This window comes from Hippopotamus amphibius, chromosome 5 (genome assembly GCF_030028045.1).
Source record: "Hippopotamus amphibius kiboko isolate mHipAmp2 chromosome 5, mHipAmp2.hap2, whole genome shotgun sequence".
Lineage (NCBI taxonomy): Eukaryota > Metazoa > Chordata > Mammalia > Artiodactyla > Hippopotamidae > Hippopotamus > Hippopotamus amphibius.
In genome coordinates this window covers 35,472,198-35,488,948 of record NC_080190.1, presented here as the reverse complement: position 1 = coordinate 35,488,948, position 16,751 = coordinate 35,472,198, and the positions used below count along the sequence as shown (strand labels likewise).

Sequence of the window (16,751 nt, the reverse complement as noted above, 5' to 3'; positions counted from 1 at the left end):
ATGTTTATTGAAGAGATGTGCAAACTGGACAGCTTGGTTAATCACAGACCTGGGTGGTGGTTTGGGGTGGTCTGGTTCTTTTATTTATTTAAGCAACTGAGGAATAAATAGAAAGTTCTCATTCATTCAGCCTGCTTCGAAAATCTCTCTATAGGACCGTAGCAAACCTAGCACAATGATCTCAGGATCTTTTGGTGATTCAGGATCATGTGTCTGAGCATCACTGATGATTACATAACATGGTAGCAGAAAATAGAGAGGGCACAGGAGATTAGATTATATGTGTTTGTCCCTGAAAACTGTTATTCTAAACAAATATTTTTGTTGGAAGTCGGACAAGAAAAAGGAATTTTCTGTTTTTTGAAACCCTTAGCTAGATATATGGAACTTGGTATTACTAAGAGCCTCACAGTAATTAAGAATTATTAACCAACATTTTCTAGAACATTATATATTTTAACACTACTTGTACAAAAATTAGGTAAAAACTATGGCGACACTGCTGGGGCATTTGATCAGAATTTCTCTCTCTCCCTCCTCTATACTCTCCAACCATTTGCCGATATCTTTATGAGGGCATTCTCATACTCTGCCTTCTATCATGATTTATTTTATACAGTAGAATGTAAGATCCTTAAAAGGGACTGTTCAAATACAGCTATTTAATCCTCATGGCAATTCTGGAGAAGATGAAGAAACTGAGGGTTAGAATGAAGTGACGTGGCTAAGGCTTCCGTCCTGGGGAGTCACAGAGCCAAGACCAGGAGCTTAATTTTCCATGCATTTCAACTACTCAGTCTAAGAGCGATTTGGGGCCCAGCAGGGCAGAGCTGGGCAGAGGCAGGAGCTGTTTTGGGGGAGGCTCAGTGTCCAGATAGTTGCCGTCTTGTGACTTCACAAAACACAGCAAGTGTTAAAACTGGGCAAAGAAGGGGGCATTGGGGTTCTGCCCTGGCAAAGGGTCTGCAGCTTCCCGGGTCTGACCATTCTTAAAGGTGCCTGAGCTCCAGCCACCTCTCCTCCCCATTCAACCTTTCCCATTCCACTAAGCATATGCTGGGGGTAATGGCTGCTGGAGGGAGAACACACTGCATGCTTCTCATCCTGTGGTGCACCCACTGTCAATGTGTACAGGAGAGAACGGCCAGCATCAGGCTTACCATCGAACACGGCACGGCTGTACTGAGTGGTTGATGCCAAAGGCTTACAGGTCGTGTCAAACTTGTTGCCGTAGTTGCCAATGCTGACTTCAAACTGAATGGCCTCGCCAACGTCTTGTAACATGGTAGCTGAATGGAACACAGCAGACAGGCTGTACTTCCGCCTTCGCTGATATTTCTACAAAGTATGAGCAGACACAAGGCTCAGAGAAACTCCTTTTGCTCTTGTTTACATGTGGAATTCTAGCAGATGTAATTCTAACCCTACTTATGAGTGCTGAGTTAAATGCCAGTGGACAGAGTACTTGGAGCTAGCAGTTCGCCCTGTACTCACGCAAGTGGGCAAAGATAGAAGTACCAGGATGTTCACTGCAGAGTTGATTGAAATAGATAAAAAAATGAAAACAACACAAATGTTTAATAATAGGCCACTGGTTAAGCAAATTATATTACATCCACATAATGGAACGAAAGTTCATGAAAAGACTTAGGTAGGTTCATGTGTGCAAACATGGAAAAAAGGTATATTTTTTAAGTGAACCCATTAAATATATATTTTAATATTGGCATGTGCATAAAGAAAGACTGGAAGAATATAAATCAAATTGTTAACAGTAGTTACGTAGGGAAGGTAGAGAGACTGTGGCTAACTTTACTGTCTAACTTACACATTTCTAATAGTTTGAATTGTTTAAAGTACTAATTTTCTAATCAGAAACAACAATTAAGACTTTTACCGTTGAAGTCTCTTCAACAAGCAGTGTTGGGAAAGTTGGACAGCTGCACGTAAATCAATGAAGTTAGAACACAGCCTCACACCATACACAAAAATAAACTCCAAATGGCTTAAAGACAAATACAAAACATGACACCATGAAACTCCTAGAAGAGAACATGTGCAAAACATCCTCTGACATAAATTCTAGCAACGTTTTCTTAGGTCAGTCTCCCAAGGCAATAGAAATAAAAGCAAAATAAGCAAATGAGACCTAATCCAACTTACAAGCTTTTGCACAGCAAAGGCAACCATAAGCAAAATGAAAAGACAACCTATGCACTGGGAGAAAATATCTGCAAATGATGCAACTGACAAGGGCTTAATTTCCCAAAATATACAAACAGCTCATACAACTCAATGACAAAAAAGCAAATAACCCAATCAAAAAACAGGCAGAAGACCTAAATAGACATTTCTCCAAACAAGACATACAGATGGGCAATAGGCACATGAAAAGATGCTCAAATTGCTAATTATTAGAGAAATGCAAATCAAAGCTACAACGATGTATCACCTCACACTGGTCATAATGGCCATCATTAAAAACTCTACAAATAGTAAATGCCAAAGAGGGTGTGGAGAAAAGGGAATTCTCCTACATTATTGGAGGGAATGTAAATTGGTGCAGCCACTATGGAAAACAATATGGAGAGTCCTCAAAAAACTAAAAAAAAGAGTTGCCATATAATCCAGCAATCCCGCTCCTGGGCATATATCCAAAGAAAACTCTAACTCAGAAAGACACACGGGACTTCCCTGGTGTTGCAGTGGTTAAGAATCTGCCTGCCAATGCAGGGGACACGGGTTCCATCTCTGGTCCAGGAAGATCCCACATGCTGCAGAGCAACAAAGCAGGTGCACCACAACTACTGAACCTGAGCTCTAGAGCCCACAAGCCACAACCACTGGGCCCACGTGCCACAACTACTGAAGCCTGCACCTAGAGCCCATGCTCCTCAACAAGAGAAGCCACCACAACAAGAAGCCTGCACAGCGCAGCAACAAAGAGTAGCCCCTGCTTGCCGCAACTAGAGAAAGCCTGTGCACAGCGATGAAGACCCAACGCAGCCAATAAATAAATAAATAAATTTATTGGAAAAAAAAGATACATGCACTATTTACAAAAGCCAAGACATGGAAGTGTCCACCAACAGATGAATGGATAAAGAAGATGTGGCACATATATACAACGGAATACTACTCAGCCATAAAAAGAATAAAATAATGCCACTTGCAGTAACATGGATGCAACTGGAGATTATCATACTAAGTAAAGCAAGTCAGAAAGAGAAAGACAAATATCATATAACACTTATATGTGGAATCTAAAATATGATACAAATGAACTTATTTAAAAAATAGAAACAGACTCACAGACATAAAAAACAAACTTATGGTTACCAAAGAGGAAAGGGGAGGGGAGGATAAATTAGGAGTTTGGGATCAGCAGCTACAACCTACTATATACAAAAGAGATAATCAACAAGGTCCTACTGTACAGCACGGGGAACTCTACTCAATATCCTATAATAAACCATAATAGAAAAGAATATGAAAAAGAATACATGTATAACTGAATCACTTTGCTGTACACCAGAAACTAACACAACATTGAAAATCAACTGCACTTCAATTAAAAAAACAAAAACCCCACTTTTACTGTCAGATTTAAAAAATGAAATTAGGTGCACTTATTTTTCTGAAATAGAAATCAAACATTGTTCCCTTCTTTTTAAAATTTATTTTGTATTTAAAAAAATTTTTGAAGTATAACTAACTTACAATATTTTATTAGTTTCCAGTATACAACCTAGTGATTTGATATTTTTAGGCATTACAAAATGATCACCATAAATCTCGTCACCATAAAGGTATTACAATGTTATTGACTATATTCCCCATGCTGTACATTACATCCCTGTGACATTTATTTTATAACTGGAAATTTGTAGCTCTTATCCTTCTTCACCTTTTCTCCCATTCCCCCCATGCCCTGCCCCTCTGGCAACCACCAGTTTGTTCTCTGTATCTGTGAGTCTGTTTCTGTTTTGTGATGTTTGTTCATTTGTTTTGTTTTTCAGATTCTACATGTAAGTGAAATCTTATGTCATTTGTCTTTCTCTGTCTGATTTATCAATATTTCACTTAGCATGATACCCTCTAAATCCATTCATGTTGTCACAAATGGCAAGATTTCATTTTTTATGGCTAAGTAATATTCCATTGTATGTATAGACACGTCTTTATCCATTCATCTATTTGATGGACACTTAGGTTGCTTTCATATCTTGGCTATTGTAAATAATGCTGCTATGAACACTGGGGTGCATGTATTTTTTTAAATTAGTGTTTTTGCTTTTTTCAGATAAATACAGCCTTTTTTAAAAAAATTAATTTATTTGTTTATTGGCTGTGTTGGTTCTTTGTTGCTGCACACAGGCTTTCTCTAGTTGCGGCGAGCAGGGGCTACTCTTCATCGTGATGCTCGGGCTCCTCATTGTGGTGGCTTCTCTTGTTGTGGAGCACGGGCTCTAGGCACATGAGCTTCAGTAGTTGCAGCATGTGGGCTCAATAGTTGTGGTTCATGGGCTCTAGAGCACAGGCTCAATAGTTGTGGCGCACGGGCTTAGTTGCTCTGTGGCTTCTGGGGTCTTCCTGAAGCAGGGATGGAACCCATGTTCCCTGCATTGGCAGGCAGATTCTTAACCACTGTGCCACCTAGGAAGTCCCCAGGCTCATTTTATTTTGCTTTGCTTTATTGTGTTTATTACAAATTGAAGGTTTCTGGCAACCCTGAATTGAGAAAATCTGTTGGCACCATTTTTCAACAGCATTTGCTCACTTGTCTCTATGTCACAGTTTGGTAATTCTCACCATATTTTAAACTTTTTTATTATTATATTTGTTACGATGATCTGTGATCAGTGATCTTTGATGTTACTATCATGACTCACTGAAGGTTCAGATGTTGGTTAGCATTTTTTTAGCAATAAAGCATTTTAAAATTAAAGTGTGCACATCATTGTTTTCAGACATAATGCTATCGCACACTTAATACTCAGTATAGTGGAACTTTTATATGCACTGGGAAACCAAAAAATTCATGTGACTTGCTTTCTTGCAATATTTGCTTTATTGCTATTGTCTGGAACCAAACCCACAATATCCCTGTACTCAGAAGTGGAATTTCTGGATCCTATGGTAGTTTTATTTTTAATTTTTGGAGGAACATCCATGCTATTTTCCATGGTAGTTGTGCCAGTTTACATTTCTACCAATAGCATGAAGGTTCCCTTTTTTCTGCATCCTTGCCAACATTTGTTGTTTGTTTGTTGTTTGGTTGGTTGTTGTTTAATTACTAGCTTACTGAGTGTATGTGTACGTGAGGGAGTTGAACAGAGGGCCAACAATGACCACACTGAGCATCCATCAGCCTAGCAGAAATGACCATGAGCCCTTCAGGCCTCCCTTTATTTGGGCGCATAGAGCCTTTGGGTCCCCAACTGTCCTAAGTCCTTGCTCAGATGGCATCTCTCCTTTATAGATCATATCCCCACCGATCTTCAGACACTTTGCCTTCTTCAGTCAAACAGAGCCATGCAATGGTTTAAGTTGTTGTGCTTCATCATGTCCTGGGCTTCCTGCCAGTTAATACTGTCCACATCTAGGGTCTGTTCTGAATCCCCACTGGTACTCCATCTCTGCATACACTTGCTCAGCTTGGGGGCGAGAACATCAGTGTTTACTGTCGTGTAACCACATTGGCTATGTGCTCCACTGGTGAACTTGTGAGACCCACGAATGATAATACTCAAGCTGCTCGACAAATTTCTTGACACAGAGAGTTTAGTTTGAAAACCCCTAGAGAAGGAACTCCCAGCTCTGCAGTCCTTCAATTTGTGACTTGGAGGTCACATAGCTATCTTACTTTGATACATGATGACTTTTTTGTTGTGTTCCCCCCCCCCCCCCATTGGTACTTTGCTACCAATTTGTGTGACATCTTTCACTTCTAAAAAGCTAATAAAAATTACTTGATGCCTGAAGGATATTTATTAACTGATATTCCTTTCCTTCGTTATTCACGTATACCACGCATGGCCTTAATTCCGTAAAATGAATCACAATCATGGGTGGGTCTTCTGCCTTGTATAATGCAAGAATGTGGAAGTTAATTTACAGAAGTACTTAAACAACTATTTTTAAAACTTCTTTTTTAAAAAAAATTACAGTAGGGCTTCCCTGGTGGCACAGTGGTAAAGAATCCGCCTGCCAGTGCAGGGGACACGGGTTCGATCCCTGGTCCAGGAAGATCCCACATGCCACAGAGCAACTAAGCCTGTGCACCACAACTACTGAGCCTGTGCCCTAGAGCCCGCAAGCCACAACTACTGAATCCTGTGTGCCTAGAGTGCATGCTTCGCAACAAGAGAAGCCACCGCAATAAGAAGCCTGCGCACTGCAATGAAGAGTAGGCCCCACTCTCTGCAACTAAAGCCCGCGCAGCAACGAAGACCCAACGCAACCAATAAATTAAAAAAGTAACCAATTTATTAAAATAAAGTAAAAAAATAAAAATTACAGTAAAACACATAATGTAATTCAACATATTAACTTTTTAAGTGTAAAGTTCCATGGCAGTAAGTACATTCACATTGTTGGGCTACCATCACCACCATCCATCCACAAGAACTCTTTTCATTTTATAAAACTGAAACTCTGTATCCATTCAATGCTAACTCCCCATTCCCACCTACTTTCTGTCTCTATGAGCTTGAAGACCCTAGGGTAGTTCATATAAGTGGAATCAAACAATATCTGTCCTCTCATGACTGGTTTATTTCACTTAACATAATGTCCTCAAGGTTTAGCCATGGTGTAGCATGTGTCAGAATTCTCTTCCTTTTTAAGGCTGAATAATACTGCCTTGTATTACTGAACAATAAACTGCAGCATATTAAAAATTTTAAGTGTTTATGTGGGCAAACATCCATTGGAATTGGACAGCAACAAATCAGAAGTGGTTAGCAGTGCTCTGGGACAGGAGCTAGGGAAAAGCTTTTTACAGAGCACAGGCAGAAGGAAGACAAGCAGATTATTTGATTGGCCATAGCTTAAGTGGTTATATTATTTGGGAAAGCCTGCTTGGCTATTTGTGGTTTGTTGTCCTTTGCTTTTGATTTCTTAATCTCAAGATATTGCCAGGCCTAGGTTTTGGTTTGCTTATATAGGCTGCCAAGACATTAGAGTCGCCTCCATCTAATGGCCTCCGTGTTTAATTAACTTAACAGTGTGTATATACTACATTTTGTCCATTCATTTGAAAATCAGTGGATTCATGGTTGCTTCCACCTTTTGGCTATAGTCAATGCTGCTGTTATGAACACATGAGTGTACAAATATCCATTTGAGCCCCTGCTTTAAGTTGTTTTGGGTATATACCTAGCAGTGAATTGCTGGATCATATGGTAATTCTATTTTAAACTTCTGAGGACCATTTTAAGAACATCTGACAGTGACTGCGGTTTGCTGTCTTAAAGAACCTTGCGGAGAGTGATCAAGATGGCGGAGTAGTAGGACATGAAACTCACTGCCTCCCACAAATACATCAAAAATACATCTACATGTGGAATAATTCCAACTTAATATCTACTGAACGCTGGCAGAAGACCTTAGACCTTTGAAAGGGCAAGAAAATCTCCATATAACCAGGTAGTATCAAAGAAAAAGGAAAAAAAGAGAAAGTGAGAAAGAAATCGGGATAGGACCTGTGCCCCTGGGAGGGAGCTGTGAAAGAGGAAATGTTCCTGTACCCTAGGCAGTCCCCTCACCAGAGGATAGATCAGCCAGGACAGAGGGGGAGCTTGGGAGCCTCAGAGGAGAACTGGTTTGCAGCAGCTAGAATGGAGAGAGACCTGCACAGTCAGTCAGTACCACCACTTTGCACTCCCCAGCCTGAGATCTCTAAAATAGAGATTAAAAAAGCAATAGAAAAACTAAATAAAACCAAGAGCTGGTTCTTTGAAAGAGTAATAAACAGGATGGACAAACCTCTGGCCAGGCTCACCAAGAAGAGAGTGAACTCAAATAAACAAAGTAAGAAATGGAAAAGGAGACATAACAACCAATACTGCAGAAATACAAAAAAATAGGGAAATATCGTGAACAATCATATGCCAACAAATTCAATATCCCAAAAGAAATGGACAAGTTTCTAGAAACATACAGCCCACCAAAATTGTATCAAGAAGAAACAGATAATTTGAACAGACAGGTCACTAACAGTGAATAGAATCTGTAATTTAAAAAAACTCCCAGGACTTCCCTGGTGGCACAGTGGTTAAGAATCTACCTGCCAATGCAGAGGGCATGGGTTTGATCCCTGGGCTGGAAAGATCCCACATGCAACTAAGCCTGTGCACCACAACTACTGAGCTTGTGCTCTAGAGCCCATAAGCCACAACTACCAACCCCATGGGCCACAACTACTGAAGCCTGCATGCCTAGAGCACGTGCTCCACAAGAAAAGCCACCACAATGAGAAGCCTGCAAACTGCAATGAAGAGTAGTCCCTGCTCTCCGCAACTAGAGAAAGCCTGAGTGCAGCAATGAAGACCCAATGCAGCCAATAAAAATAAATTTATAATAAATAAATAATTAAGTAAATTCCCTACAAACAAAAGTCCAGGACCAGTTGGCTTCACAGGCTAATTCTACCAAACATACAAAGAAGAACTTCTCAAACTCTTCCAAATAACTGAAGAGGAGAGAAAACTCCCAGAGACATTCTATGAAGCATCATCACCCTGATACCAAGATCAGACAAAGATACCACCCAAAAAGAAAATTATAGGGCAATATCTCTGATGAATATAGATGCAAAAATTCTCAACAAAATATTAGCAAACCAAATCCAACAACACATAAAAAAGATCAAACACCATGATCAAGTGGGATTCATCTCAAGTTCAAAAGGATGGTTCAACATATGCAAGTCAATCAACGTCACACAGCACATAAACAAAAGACAAAAAGCACATGATCATCTCAATAGATGCAGAAAAAGCATTTGACAAAATTCAACATCAATTCATGATAAAAACTCTTACCAAAGTGGGTATAGAGGGAACAAATCTCAACATAGTAAAAGCTATTTATGATAAACCCAAAGTCAATATAATATTCAACAGTGAAATGCTGAAAGCTTTCCCACTAAAATCTGGAACAAGACAAGGATACCCACTCTCACCTCTTCTATTCAACATAGTATTTGAAGTCCTAACCACAGCAATCAGATAAAAAAAAAGAAATAAAAAGTATCCAAATTGGAAGGGAAGAGGTAAAATTGTTATATGCAGAGGACATGATTCTATATATAGAAAATCCTAAAGACTCCACACAAAAACTACTAAAACTGATAAATGAATTCAGCAAGATAGCAGGATACAGGATTAACATACAGAAATCAGTTGCATTTTTTTTAACACTAAGAATGAAATATTAGAAAGGGAATGTAAAAAAAAAAAAAAAACTTTTAAAAATCACACCTCCTCCCCAAATGGATAAAGAAGATGTGGTACATACATACAATGGAATATTATTCAGCCATAAAAAAGGAACAAAATTGGGACATTTGTAGAGACACAGATGGACCTAGAGACTGTTATACAGAGTGAAGTAAATCAGAAAAAGAAAAACAAATATTGTATAGTAACGCATATATGCAGAATATAGAAAAATGTTACAGATCAACCAGTTTGCAAGGCAGAAATAGAGACACAGATGTAGAGAACAAATATATGGACACCGAGCTGGGAAAAGCGGGGTGGGGGTGGGGTAGAATTGGGAGATTGGGATTGCCATATATACATTACTATTAAGAAAAAAAATATCAAATTGTACACTTTGAATACATGCAGTTTATTATAGGTCAATTATATCTCAATAAAAGTTCTTAAAAAAAATCACACCCCCCAAAATAAAATGCTTAGGAATAAACCTGACCAAGGAGATGAAAGAGTTATATGCTGAGAACTATAAAACATTAATAAAGGAAACTGAAGATAATTCAAAGAAATGGAAAGATATCCCATGCTCTTGGGTTGGAAGAATTAATATTGTTAAAATGCCTATACTACCCAAAACAATCCACAGATTTAATGCAATCCCTATCAAATTACTCAGGACACTTTTCACAGAACTAGAATAATCATAAAATTTATGTGGAACCATAAAAGACCCAGAATTGCCAAAACAATTCTGAAGAAAAAGAACAAAGCAGGAGGCATAATCCTCCCAGACTTCAGACAATACTACAAAGCTTCAGTAATCAAAACAGTGTGGTATTGGCACAAAAACAGACATGGATCAATTGAACAAAATAGCCCAGAAAAAACCCACACACCTTCGGTCAATTAATCTTTGACAAAGGAGGCAAGAATATACAATGGGAAAAAGTCTCTTCAGCAAGTGGTGTTGAGAAAATTGGACAGCCACATGTAAATTGATGAAGTTAGAACATACCCTTTCACCATACACACAAAAAAACTCAAAATGGCTTATAAAGACTTAAACATAAGACATGACACCATAAAACTCCTAGAGGAGATCCTAGGGAATTCCCTGGCAGTCCGGTGGTTAGGACTCCACACTTCCATTGCAGGAGGCACAGATTTGATCCCTGGTTGAGGAACTAAGATTCCACATGCCACATGGCATGGAAGAGAAAAAAACAAAGTGGAGCTCATAGGCAAAACATTCTCTGACATAAATCACACCAATGTTTTCTTAGGTCAGCCTCCCAAGGCAATAGAAATAAAAACAAAAATTAAAAAATGGGACCTAATCAAACTTACAAGCTTTTGCACAGCAAAGGAAATCATAAAAAAAATAAAATAAAAAGAAAAGAAAACCAACAGAATGGGAGAAAATATCTGTAAATGATGCAACTGACAAGGGCTTAATTTACAAAATATACAAAAAGCTCATACAATTCAACAAAAAAACAAACAACTCAACTGAAAAATGGGCAGAAGACCTAAATAGACATTTCTCCAAAGAAGAAATACAAATGGCTAATAGGCACGTGAAAAGATGTTCGACTTTGCTAATTATTAGAGAAATGCAAATCAAAACTACCATGAGATACCACCTCACACTGGTCAGAATGGCCATCATTAAAAACTCTACAAATAACAAATGCTGGAGAGGGTGTGGAGAAAAGGGAATCCTCCTACACTGTTGGTGAGAATGTAAGTTGGTACAACCACTATGGAAAACAGTATGGAGGTTCCCCAGAAAACTAAAAAATAGAATTGCCATATGATCCAGCAATCCTGCTCCTGGACATATATCCAGAAAAAACCTCTAATCCAAAAACATACATGTTCCCCTATGTTCATAGCAGCACTATTCATAATAGCCAAGACATGGAAACAACCTAAATGCCCATCAACAGTTGAATGGATAAAGAAGATATGGTTTACATATACAAAGGAATACTACTCAATGATAAAAAAAAAAAGAATGAAATAATGCCATTTGCAGCAACATGGATGCAACTAGAGATGATCATACTAAGTGAAGTAAGTCAGAAAGACAAAGACAAATACCATATGATGTCACTTACATGTAGAATGTAAAATATGACACAAATGAACCTATCTATGAAACAGAAACAGACTCATGGACATAGAGAACAGACTTGTGGCTGCCAAGGGGTGGGGATTAGGGGATGATGGAGTGGGAGATTGGGGTTAGCAGATGTAAGCTATTATACATGGAATGGATAAATGACATAAATATATGTCCTAGTGTATAGCACAGAGAACTATATTCAGTATCCTATGATAAACCATAATGGAAAAGAATATTAAAAAAGAATGTATATATATGTATAACTGAATCACTTTGCTGTACTGCAAAAATTAACCCAACATTGTAAATCAACTATACTTCCATCAAAAAAAAAATACCTTGGGACATCCCACTATTACAAAAATCTCCATTTTGGCTAAAGAAATTTTTGGCATGGTACAATTGAAACCTTCCATAGGATTTTGTCAGAAACCCCTCTGAGTCTCAATCTTTTTTGAAAGACTTTCTAAAACATTGATTTGCAACCTTAGCTGCATATTGTATCACCCGAAGAGCTTTAAAATATATTTATATCTGGGCCCTATCTTCCAGAGATTCTGCCTGGGCATTTCGACTTTAAAAACTTCCCTACTTTAGTCCACTGTCACTTTGGTAGAGAGGGGCTTGGGGGACTTCTGTCACTTGTCAGGAGTCCCCTTAACTACCCCAAACTAGGCCCCCTGAACTATACATCATTCAGAAATGCTGTGGAAATTCTAGGTTTGGTTTAAATTATTGCAAGAAAATTACAAAGCGGGAAGTTATTTGTATTAATCAGACCTTATACATACAGCATAACTTCTTTGTAAACCATCTAGGATGACACCAGAGAAGGGAAGGAGCAAAAATATGAAACATAATTTGGGGCCTAAGTCAGAGCCCAGAAAAAATGATCCGTATTTAAGCCAGAGCTCTCTGTTACTAGAGAGAAGAGAGAAAGTATGTGAAGAGGTGCTGTGGAGAGGTGGGGACGCCGCCTGTGGCCTGGCTGGCTCCACTCTGCCCACCTCCACGTGGCCAGGATTCCATTAGATCTCTCTGGATTTTCCCGTGCAGAACTTGCAGTCACCTGAAGAAGCCCTGACGGAACCCCTCACCCTGGAGGGTCTGAGCTCTCAGAAAATAACTGGGGTTTCTGGCCATCACAACTCCTAACAGAGCAGGTTCACACTGTGAGCAAGCCATTCAAAATGGAGCAGCTCCCTGGACCACTTTGCAGGTCAAAATTCGTGAGGGGTGCCCCTACCAACTGCTCACCTGTCCCAGAGCCCTGGATCCTGGAGTAATAGGGAGGCTAACAATTCTCTCCTTCCCCCAGCCCTTTCCTACTTCCCCTGTGCCCTCAGGGCACAAAGAAGTGGAGAAAAGTAACTAGCAACACAGTTCAGAGCAGTCTGTGGCCTCAGCTTTTGTTCCCTGCCCTTGGTAGACTTGGGGCAAAACCATCTATAACAGGGAAAGTTGAAGAATATAGTCTATTAAACTATAATTCAATACATCCATTGATGGATGTTTCTTTAACTTTGCAGGGCCTTGGGGCTCTCTTTCTGATCATCAATGACCAGTGCAAGTTGTACATGCAGGTGGTATAAGGTAGAGTTTCAGAAGTATCAATAAATTTGGGGAAGGGGGTGAGTTTTGTCAAGCAGAATACTGATAAGAAGTAGTAAGCAATAGTTCATAAAAGTGGCCATGGGCCCAGGAGGCATGGGACATTAAGGGTCAATGACAAAGACACTGTGCCAAAGAAGATTGCCCAACTTGCCACCTGTGGTCTAAAGGAGCTGATGGATGAATCTCAATGTGTTGTTTCAAGCAATATTTATTGACACTTAACGTGGGCCAGACCAATGGGAGCTCTAAGGTTGGGGTTGCAACAGCTGATCTTTTACCTGCCTGATTTCTTAGGGAAGCACCCAGGCTGAACCCTAATGCATCTTTCACAGGGTCTCTTAACTAAGCCCATCTGGAGCACCAGGCTGACTTCTACTCTACAGAGACTGGGGAGCTCTGAGCTCTTTGGCAACTAAGTAGGAGAAACTCACTCTTCCTCCTGTGTGTCTCCTTTACTCTCACACTACAATCACACTGTCAGTACTTGTGATGCCAGATGTGGGGGGAATATTCCCACACTGAGCAATTGTGCAACACCAGCTGGATATCCTACAAATTTAACTCAATTCTGACACTGTCCACTTGGAGATAGTATCAGATCCCACAGGTTAAGGGCTCAAAATTACCCCGCCCACTTCACCTGCCCTTGACACATCAGTTATAAAGTGGAGGTTCCCACAATCCCCTCTTTAGGTTAGATTAATTTGCTAAAGCAGCTCACAAAACTCAGGAAAACAGTTTACTTACTGTTTATGGGTTAATATAAAAGGATATGATACAGGATGCAGATGAACAACCAGATGGAAGAGATGCACAGGGCGTTTGTGGGAAGGGGCTCCTATGCTCTCTCTGCACACACCACTCTCCCAGTACTTCTATGAGCTCACCAGCCCAGAAGCTCCCAAAACCCCATACTTTGGGGATTTTATAGAGGCTTCATCACCCAATTTCCAGCCCCTCTCTGAAGAACGGGGGCGGGGGGAGGTGGTGTTGGGCTGAAAGTTCCAAGCTTCTAATCATGGCTTGGTGACCAGCCTCCATCCAGGAGTCCACCAAGCCACCTCATTAGAACAAAAGACTTAGCATTTAGGAGCTCTGTGTCAGGAATCAGAGTCAAAGGCCAAATATTAGAACAAAAGTTGCTCACAAGTGCTCTTACCACTTAGGAAATTACAAGGGAGCTCTCTGCCAGGAACCAGAGACAGATTTATATATTCTATTATTTCACAGGGACCAGGCAGGTTGCCCTTTTGTTGAAGCCTCTTCAACCTTACCAGAAAGTTTCATTACATGCAAAGGACCGGATCACAGGATCTTTTTAAGTTGGACAAGGGTCATGATCACCTTTCAGGTTGACTGCTCTCATGAAATTCTCCCAGCAGCTGCACAAATCTGCTCATCTCACTCTCTTCCTGGGCTCTTGGTTGCTTGAATTGCAGGTTTATCCTTAGAATCTCAGCTCCTCTCCTGCTTTTTAATATTGTTGGGTTTTGGCTTATTAAATTCATTTCTGTTTTTGTTACATTTATGACACAAGCCATTCTGGGTTTAATTATTTGGAGCAAAGAAAACTAATCCAGTTCCATATTTCAGTTTTAAAAAGTTGTTCCTTCATATTGTTGACATACACCATGGGCAGTATATATCACTGGTTCTTTGTTTCTATACTTTGCTTTTATTTTAACTAACTTTATGATGTAAGCTCCTTTACTCATATTGAGGTAGAAGACAGATGGGCCCCCAGGGCAAACGGTCAGAGTGCGTTCTCTGTGGACTGATACTCCAAGACAGGAATAACAGGACAATTGAGAGAGGAGGCTGGTCCCTGCCCAGATAGAAGGTAAGAGACCACATATTCCTCATTCTCCAAGTCAGGAGAACTCCTCTGACTACACATGCACAGAAAGGCTCCTTGGAGATCAAAAGGGGAATGATGCCAAGTGGCCAAACCTACCCATAGGCCTCTTTGGCGGAATCCATCTTGGCTAAGAGATGTGCGCACACACAGGAAAATCCTGAGATACACCAAATATGGACGCTGAACCAGGCAAATCAAAATGATTGGTCAAAGGAAATATGGAAGAAATGTCCCATAAAAGTGATTCAAACTGCCACGAGGGTGCAACTCTCCCTCTGAGTCCACCGAGTGTCTATCCACAGGTACTCTTTTTTTCCTAATAAATACTTTACTTGTTTCACTACTTTCTGTCTTTGCAAATTCTTTCCTGCAAAGCCATAGGGCCAGGGCCTTGTCACTGACCACTGGTCTAGTGGCTAGGATTTGGTGCTCTCACAACCACAACCTGACCTCAATCACTGGTTGGGAACCAAAACCCTGCTTCAAGCCTCCGAGGGCCAAGGCCACCCGAGATCATATGATGTTTAATTATTTGGCATAAAGAAAACTAATTTGGTTTTGCATTCTAGTTGTTGAAGGGTTTTTCCTTTATACTTTGTTGGGCTTCTTCCTTTTCCTTCCCCCTCTCCCTTCCATGACGAGCATTTAGAATAAAGAGAAGGGTCATGGACTTAAATTATTTTCTGGTGATGGAACAAGGAGGCATTGTAATTGCTGAGAACCCATGACAGCACTTCTGCCTAACCACAAGTTCCAACTGACACCTTCAAGAGTCAATCTGTAACTACTCAAGTCCAGAACCACCCATGTGTTCCCATGGAGGCCTTTGGGTGGTTTCTAGCCATTCTCTTGCATGATCCTGGCAGTAAATAGCATGTAAGCTACTCCATTTTTTCACCTACCTGCTCCTCTTCTCTCCTTTTCTTAACTTGTCCTTAAGATCTATTATGATTCCTGGACTTCAGAGGTGGATAGACTCAGACCAGGACCCTACTGACTGGATGAACCTATTGCTTTTGGCTCTGCGTCTCTTTAACAAGTGAAAAACAAACCAAGATTAATTTACATTGCATGATCCTCCAGTCTGAACCATCCTGGAATGCAGCAGCCTAAAGAAGCTTGTGGGTGGGGGAGGGGGGTGGGAGGGGTTGGGGAAACCAACAAGGAGAGGCCCTAGGCAGGGGGGCATCGGTGAGCTGGCTGCTCTGGCAAACAATCCAGATTTCTGGGACGTTTAAGGATTCATAGAAACTGATGAAGAACAGGTGATATATGTCTACACACACACACACACACACACAATGCAGTATTATTCTGGCACAAGAAAGAAGGAAATCCTCTATTTGCCCGACAACATGGGATGGACCTTGAGGCCATCACGCAAAGGGAGATAAGTCAGACTGAGAAAGACAAATAGTGTGTAATATCACATACATGTGGAATCTAAAAAAGTTGAACTCATAGAAGCAGAGGGTAGAATGGTCATTTCTAGGCACTGGGGGAATTGAGGAGATGCTTGCTGGTCAAAGGGTACAGACTTGTAGTTAGAAGATGAATACATTCTGGAGATCTAATGCACAGCATTGTAATCACAGTCGATACTATGGTATTATATATTACTACTTTAAAGTTGCTAAGAGACTAGATCTTAAAAGTTCACACCACAAAAAATGATGATTCTGTGACATGACAGAAGTGTTAGCTA

The 16,751-nt window shown here is 40.2% G+C and overlaps 1 protein-coding gene across 6 annotated transcripts in view; it reads right to left on the bottom strand.

The window, feature by feature from the left end:
* MYOF (myoferlin) overlaps positions 1–16,751 on the bottom strand; it is a 161,110-nt gene that overhangs the window by 64,688 nt on the left and 79,671 nt on the right. For all 6 annotated transcript variants that reach the window (XM_057737496.1, XM_057737497.1, XM_057737498.1 and 3 more), the window contains one exon: positions 1,161–1,338. In XM_057737496.1, the coding sequence (XP_057593479.1) occupies positions 1,161–1,338 (178 nt within the window). The remainder of the gene's footprint in view (positions 1–1,160; positions 1,339–16,751) is intronic.